Below are 8,531 nucleotides of genomic sequence, written 5' to 3'. Positions count from 1 at the left end.
ATGAATTCTCAGACCAAATAGGTGATCCTGTCCCTATGAATCTTCAGACTGAACTCTCTCAGCTCCTTTTCCTCCTACCCTCTATCTCTCTCCACTCAGCCATATCACTCCTGTCTCCATCTCCCTAGTGCAGGGTTTAAGGTGTGTAATCCCAAGTACTGAGATCAAAGGTATGAGCTCTGTTTCTCTTTTAGACTGACTCAATCTCAGTGTAGGCCAGGGTGGCTTTGAACTCACAGAAATCTGTCTGCCTCTATCTCCTGAGTGCTGAGATTAAAGGTGTGTGCCACCACTGTCTGGCCTCTATGGCTAACTAGTGTCTTAGCTCTGCACTCTGATCTTCAGGCCAGCTTTATTTGTTAGATCACAAACAAAATATCACCACAAAGTTAGAAGATCCCTGGGGCAATTTGAATAAGAACGGCCTCCATTAGCTCGTGTGTTTGAATGCTTAGTCAGTAGGGAATGGCACTACTTGAGAGTGATAAAGGGGTGTGGCCTTATTGGAGTAGGTGTGGCCTTATTGGAGGAAGTGTGTCATTGGGGGTGGGTTTTGAGGTTTTGAAGGCCCAAGCCAGACCCAGGGACTCTCTCTCTTCCTGCTGCCTGTTGATCTGGATGTAAAACTCTCAGACACTTCTTGTGCATTGTGTCTGCCTGCCTGCTGCCATACCTCTGAAACTGTAAGACAGCCCCAATTAAATGCTTTCTTTTATAAGAGTTGCTATGGCCATAGTCTCTTCACAGCAACAGAACACTGACTAAAACAGTATGCATAGTCTCTCACAGTCTCAATACTTATTTATTTAAAAGTTCAAAGTCTATTCTGGGACTCAAAGCAATCTCTTAATTGCAATCCCCTATAAATAAAAAAATTCAAATTACATACTTCTAACAGATAATGGCATAGAATATTCATTACCATTCCAAAAGGGAGGAATCAGGGAATCAAGAGGAAATAACGGATCAAGGCAAGATCAAAACTCAGCAGGGCAAACTTCAGCTCCCGCAGGCCCATGTCCTGCCTCACTGCCTACTGTATACACCTTGCTTGGTCTGGTCCACTCACTCCCTGTTTGGAGTACTTCTTTGCAGACAGCTCATGGGTCTGCCATCTCCAACATCTTGAGGTCTCCACTGCAACCAACTCAGGCTTCTGTTTTGCTTCACAGAGTGGCCTCTTAGGGCTCCCTGCCCACTAGGGCCTTCATGAAGGGTCTTCTCTGCCACATGCTGCTTAGATTCATCAGCTCTCTGGAAGTGCAGAAGAAGAATCGACCACCCATTAATGAAGCCTTTGTGCCTCTACATTCAGTGCAATGGATGACACCGCAGAGTGTGGCTGCCAGTCTGGGACACCCTGGTGCCTGGATCACATTAGTAGCAACGCTCCCATTCAGGTGCCTTCTAGGGGCAGAAAACACTTAGGCTCCCCTTCATCAATTGGAAGCCTAGTTAGCTGTGGTCTTGACTCCACTCCCCAGAATCTCTCCCTTAGTTCCAGTGTAGAGTAGGCCTTTCCTCAATGGCATTTCTCTCCTCAATAATTCATTACAGCCTCTCTTCCAGCACATGCCTCGGCTGTAACATTCAGCTTCTTCAGGCTCATTTTCTCTCCAAACTCTATCTTTCTATTCCTTTCTGCCCCACTCACCCTTTTTCACTGAAGTCCTGCATAAGCATTGTCAGTAACAACCATGCCACAGATACAACACTATGTTGTCTTCAAATTTTCTCCAACAAAAAAAAATTAGTCTGTTCTTTTTCCATTTAGTCACAGGAATGCTCTCAGAACAAGCAGACGGCAGCCTGATTCTTTGCCAAAGCATTACAGGAATTGCCTTTATCCCAGTTGTTAAAGTGTTTGCTTCCTTCCGAAACCCTTTGACCTGGGTCTCTACAGTCACCTTGCTGTCATTTACACTGTCTCCTAGGTTCCTTTAAAACTCCCCTGTGAGGTCTGCTAGGAGCCTTCAACTGTTTTGCCTTTCTTTCTTCCTTCCTCCCTTCCTCCCTCCCTCCCTCCCTCCCTCCCTTCCTTCCTTCCTTCCTTCCTTCCTTCCTTCCTTCCTTCCTCTCTCTCTATATCTCCCTCTCTCTCTTTCTATTTTGTTCTTTGGGGTGTTGGTTTTCACATTTTTATTAGGGAGCAACAGGGAGGGGGACTTCTTCCATCATTGGGAGTATTCGCAGGTTCTCCAGCCATTCCAGGCTTGGGCCCTGAGGTTCCCGTGGGTGGCTGGGCACTTCGGACATGTCCCAATATCTCACACAGGCACTGGGTAGTGTGCCTTGTAGGGAGATGATCATGGTGGCATATTGCTGTGGGGCCTGACGATGAGCATAATTATATTGAAGCCCCAGACAGAGAAGGACACCACCAACACTGGCTTCTTCGCCCAGGCATTCTTGAAGAAGGCAGAGAGTCATCTGGGTCATCTTGGTCGGGCCTCCACTGCTTTTCTAGTCCAAAGTCTTTCACACTTCTCAACCACAACAACAACAACAAATGCAACATGGCCAGGCTCTTCACAGCGAGCGCCCACTCCCTCATACCAACTTCCACCTTAGCAAACTGGAAGCAGGACTAGGCCACACACTCTTAAAGCCTGTCTCCAGAGACATACTTCCTGTTACTTTTCTGTGTCTGTGGTAAAACCAAGAGCAGCTTATGGAATTGAGTCCATCATGGCAGAGAGGCGTGAGGGCACAGGGCAGGCACGGTGAGTGGAACAGGAAGCTGAGAGATCACATCTCAACCATAAGCACAAAGCAAAGAAAGCAAGCTGGAGGAAGTACGAGGCTACTGAAAACCTATCCCAGTGATCAAGGCTGTACCTCCTAAACGTCCCAAACAGCATCATCACCGGGGACTTAGTGTTCAATGCCTAAGCTTACAGTGGGAATTTCTCATTAAGCCCCCACATACATGTATTGGGTTTCTACTGAAGGCCTTTCAGGAAACTTAAATTCTCTGCTTTAAATAGTCTAAAAGAAAAACACCAATGGCTTAAGTGGATAACTATGAACTTACATGGTTACACTCTTATTTTACATTCTGTCAGTCCCCCCGCATCCCCCCATTTTTATAACAGTTCTAATAATCTGTGGGTCCTCTACTCCCCCAACTAACCATTGCAAACTCCTTGCAGATGTCAACTTTCAGAAAGTGTGGTTGTTTAAACAAGAACGGCCCCAATAAACTCATCTATTTTAATGCTTAGCCATCAAAGAGTGACACAACTTGAGAGGGATTAGGAGGTCGGGTCTTGTTAGAGTAGGTGTGGTCTTATTGGAGGAAGTGTGTCACTGAGGGAGGGCTTTGAGGTTTCAAAAGCCCTAAGCCAAACCCAGCAACCCCCCCCCAGCCCCCGCTTCCTGCTGCCTGCAGATCTGGTTGTAGAACTCCCAGCTACTTCTCTAGTGCCATGCCTGCCTGTGTGCAGTCATGATCTCTGCCGTGATGATGCTAGACTAAATCTCTGAAACTGTGAACAAATCAAATTAAATGCATTCTTTTATAAGTGTTGCTATGGCCATGGTGCCTCTTCACAGCAACAAAACAGTGGGTTAGACAAAAAGTGATGGTGATCTAGTTAGGAGAGGAGCAGAGTGAATGCATCATATAAAGCACATCTGACATCTTCTATGTAAAACCTCTGGTTTACTAAGTTCTGCAAGCTTAATTTCTACACAGTAAGAATCTATTACCAAATGATATCATCTAGGAAAAAAACTTTCTTAGACAAAAAGGGAAGTGGGGGTAGAGGGTAAAATAGCACTGACATCTATCTGCTCTAGGTCAGAGCAGCGAGGCATCACAGCCCTTCGCGCATCAGCTGCCTGTTGGATGGCAAACTCCTCTGCTTTCTCAGCACTAACACTTGCCTTCGCTGTCCCATGATGGTAACAGCCTCCTAACTGTCTGTGTGCAGTTAGTCTTATGTCTGTACTCTAAAATCCACTCTACCTGACAGAATGATTTCCTCAATACACATCTGTTCAAGCACGAAAACCAAATACCCGATCTGTAGCTGCTCACAACACCAACCAACCACCTCCAGCTATAAGCTCCTCATCATTGGCTGATCAGGTTCCAATATCCAGAACTCATTAATCCTGCAGTCACTCAGTCCTAAATAAACACAGAGAGGCTTATGTTAATTATAAACAGTTTGGTCTATTGCTCAGGCTTATTACTAACTAGCTCTTACAACTTAACCAGTAATTCTCATCTATGTTTAACCACATGGCTTGGTACCTTTTCTCAGTAAGGCATTTTCATCTTGCTTCCTCTGTATCTGGCTTGTAATTGTGTCTCTGTCTTTCCTCTTCAGAATTCACCTAGTCTGGTTTCCCAGCCTATACTACCTGCCTTATTACTGGCCAATCAGAGTTCAATCAAAAGCAATACTAGTGACAAATCTTTACAGTGTACATGAACATTATCCCATAGCACATTAACTGTTGGCAGTGCTAATACTCCTACCTGTAATCTGACCGTATCCCATTCACTGTCTGATTTTTATATCTCTGCTTTGTTTCCAGTAACATGTGTGGAAAACACAGGTGTGTGTGTCTCTGTGTGTATACCTGTGTGTGTGTCTGTATGTCTGTGTGTGTCTATGTGTCTATGTATACATTTGTTCCAAGATTGGCTTCAAGACTTTGACAATGACCAGGTCTGTGTTTCTATTCTAGTAATGAAGAAAGCAAGACCCAGAGTGAGCGAATCAATACATTCATTATATCACCTATCTGTGACAATACATTTTAATCAGCATTAGTTGCTGCTAAACTGCTTTTAGTTGTCAACTTGACAGGATTAAAAACTACCTAGAGGGCTGGCTGGCAAGGTTGACGCATTTGTCACCAAGCCTGATCCTTGGGACTCACGTAAAGGTGGAAGGAGAGAACTCACTCCACAGAGTTGTCCTTTGACATCTATGGTGTGCTGTGGTATATCCCCCCAGCTGTACATCAGATACACGTGCATATGTTAACAATAACTAAAACATTTTAAATAAAAATGAAAATAACTGGATGTGCAGCTTGAAGGCAGGCCATTCCTGCACAGATGGCCACCAGTGCAGCCCAGGGCAAAGTCATAAACCTCAAAGACTGAGGGTCTTGGGGAGGGGGACTTGCTTGCATGGTACTTGCTGGTGACATTTGTAGACATAACTGTTCTATCATGATGTCAAAAGCCTAAAATGTCTGTTACAGCACCTCCTGAGGTATCTGTGAAGGTCTTTCCGAAAAGAGATTGCCACTTGACTCTGGACTGACAAAAGGCTTACTCTCATTGTAGGCAGGACTGTCCAATCAGAAGACCAAAATGCTGAGAGAATGTGTCTTTCTTCTTCCTAGTGTTGGGCACTCTTCTCTTGTCACTGGAGTTGAGAAGTCTAGGCTTTCTGGATTTTGGACTTGAGGACTTACAGCAGCGACTCTCCACATCCCCAGACCGAGAGGAAGCGTTTCGCGCTCTCTGGTTCCAAAGCCGCCACACTACTTGTATCATGGGACTTCTTAGTCTCTGTGACTGTATGTGTCAATTGTCCTCATAGGTCCCCTTCCACAACTCTGCTTCCTTACCCTGTTAGTTCTGTCCTCCGGAGAAACCTAACACTGTGTCAACAATACCTCCCCAAACAAAATATCTCATAACAAAATATATTTTAAGAATTATTTTATGTGTATGGGTGATTTGCTTGTATGTACATGTGTATGTCTGGTATCCATGGAGGTCCAAAGAGGGTGTCTGACCCCTTGGAACTAGTGTTACATACAACTGTGTGTTGCCATGTGGGGGCTGGCAATTGAACCCGGGTCCCTTGGAAGTTAAATCCACTGGAGGAAACTTCTGCTCTGGGTTAGCCCTGCCCATTTTAGAATGGTTCCCTCCATGTCTCTGTATCCATCAGAAAAACCAACTAGTTAGGTCAACAAGTCTGGCCTGAACAGAAGCCTGACATTAGGAAGTTAGCTAAGATAGCCGTGGTCTAGATCCAGGGCTCTGTAGCTCTGCTGGGGCTCATCTCTCGGCATGGCCACACTTCAATTGTCCTAGAAGGCACACATCACTTTGTCTCCTCTTGGAAATGAGCGGTCAATCTACACATTCCAGTGACTGAAGTTCTACCTGAGAAGTTTTCTCATATGCTTAGGTTGTCATTCATGATGCTAATACAAACCTATTCCGAGTATGGTAGTGACAGAAACTCTAAATGCTTATGAATAAATTTAACCAAATAATTCAAGATCTTCATTATTAAAGATGGACCAAAGTATTAATTAAAAGGCACAAGATGAGATTTGAATAAACTGAAAGTTATATCCTTTTCCTAGGAGGAAAGGCTTCATATTAAATTTAACTCTAGAAATTTTAATAAGGAATTTTATTGCTATTGCAATCAGTTTTCCCTTGGAAGTAGATAAAATGGTTCTAGACGTAAAATAAAGGACACCAAAGAACAGCTATAAAACTATTGAAAACTGTAAGGAAGGAGCTGGGAGATGGCTGGGTGAGGAAAGGGCTGTCACACAAGCATGACCGCCTGAGTTTGGATCCCCAACACCCACCTAAATGCCAGATGAGCATGGTGACCTGCCTGCCATCCCACAATGACAAGGACAGACACGAAGGGTCTCTGGAGCAGGCTAACTAGCTACATTAGCTCCAGAACCAATGAGAGACCCAGCCTCATTGTGTAAGGTAGAGAGCAGTTGAGGAAGGCAACGCATCAGCCTTCGGTCTCCACAGCCATGTGCACATCTGTGCGTGTTCATCTGCACACGCATATGTGCCTCCCACATGAGAACATTCATGTACCACGTACAAATACACGCACAAAAATGTAAGAAGAGAAAGTGTGTACGTATCAAGTTGTCAAAATCCCAAAACTACTACAAAACTGAATTCAAATCAACATGCCATCTGCAAGGACATAAAGTGTATTTGAGGCTCAGGGTGAATAGCTGATAGCTGTGTAGCACTGGTTATTAGAAATGTTTGTGAGTGAGCTGGGTGGTGGCACACACCTATGATCCCAGCACTCGGGAGGGAGAGGCAGGCGGATCTCTGAGTTTGAGGTCAGCCTGGTCTACAGAGTGAGTTCCACGGCAACACAGAGAAAGCCTGTCTGATAAAAAAAAAGTTTCTGTGAATAGCAATATGTCTGAGAAACTGCTATCCTGACACAGCATTTCTCTTTCTACACAAAATACCCTTTGAAAGACAATGGTCAACAACTAAATAGAACATCACGCAGAGAAGACAAATAGTTCACTGATAGTACCAAAGAACTCACAAACATGAGCTTGCTGAAACTCAGGAGAAACCAGAGAAACAAAAACGAGATATCTTGATGTCACTCACATTGGTGAACACTAGCCGCCAGAGTTTCCATGAATCTAACGGACAGCATGAGAATTTATTTAAAAAAATCACAACCGCAATGGACTGAAGCACATCAAATAAGTTTAACCAATCACTTCATAGTCATACTGAAAAGAAAGGTTCAATAGAATTACTTTGAATTTACAGGTTAATTTGAAGAGTAGCCATCTTTATCTATTGAGACCGATAATCCATTAATGTTGTGTGATGCTCCATTTATTTATCCTATAAAGATCTTGTTACTTTTTGGGGGGGAACTTGTCAAGTCTCTGGTGACAAAGTGATCATGAGATTAGGCAGACAACAACATGGAACGGTATCCATGGATCAGTGTCTAAACAGTGAGACACTCTTTCAAGTGTGTGCTTATCAACTTGCCTTAATTTCCTGTCTCAACCACTCCGTTTCCCTATTGACAGCAAGGGCAACCCACGGGAGCTGAGCAGAAGGGAGAGCAAGACCCAGGGTGGGCACAAAAAGAGGAGAGGAGAGGGGAAGAGACAGGAGGGGAAGAAAGGAGAGGGGAGGGGAGGAGAGAGAAAGGAAAGAGGGAGAGGGAGGGAGGATGAAAAGGTAGCAGAAAAGAGAACAAACAATGGTTATCTTTTTCTCCATCCACTGAAGCACTGGGTTTGAAAATTATTTTTCTTTTGCCAGTTTCTTCCTGCCACCCTCCAAGAGGGGCTGTTCTGCTTGATTTGGACCAGCTGGCTTTAAGATACTTGATTTTCATCTCCTCTCTCTGGACCTGAAGTTCACAGCCAAGTGAAGAATCTGGAAAGGATGGTGGGGTGAAAATCCATACTTGGCTGTGTGCTCCCTACTGAACGGCTGACCACAATCTTCATTAAGATGCGAACAAATACATGTCCCCTGTTTCAAAGGGGGCCAAGTTCAGGATGGTCTGTGGTATTGCATGCCTCCTTGGAATCTCCATGAGATGAAGGTGTGAAGATGGTACTGGAGTCTGGAAACAGAGGACTCACACTGAATGCTGGTGCCAAAGGGAGAAAAACACAACCATTTTTAATAATGACTCATAATAAAATTGGCCAAGTGACAGGCGGGAGTCTTGTTCTATCAGTCACATGCTAGACAAAGATTTTAAGAACAGTGTGTCTTCAGAAAG

The 8,531-nt window shown here is 44.4% G+C and overlaps 1 protein-coding gene across 1 annotated transcript in view; it reads left to right on the top strand.

Moving 5' to 3' along the window:
• LOC101979721 (guanine nucleotide-binding protein G(s) subunit alpha-like) overlaps nt 1-5,570 on the top strand; it is a 7,207-nt gene extending 1,637 nt beyond the window's left edge. Inside the window, exon 2 of the mRNA XM_013351157.2 lies at nt 5,371-5,570. Within this exon, the coding sequence (XP_013206611.1) occupies nt 5,371-5,570 (200 nt within the window). The remainder of the gene's footprint in view (nt 1-5,370) is intronic.
• Nucleotides 5,571-8,531: the final 2,961 nt, after the last annotated feature.

Source organism: Microtus ochrogaster, chromosome 2, assembly GCF_000317375.1.
Source record: "Microtus ochrogaster isolate Prairie Vole_2 chromosome 2, MicOch1.0, whole genome shotgun sequence".
Classification (NCBI taxonomy): Eukaryota; Metazoa; Chordata; class Mammalia; order Rodentia; family Cricetidae; genus Microtus; species Microtus ochrogaster.
This window is presented reverse-complemented; position numbering and strand designations above follow the sequence as displayed.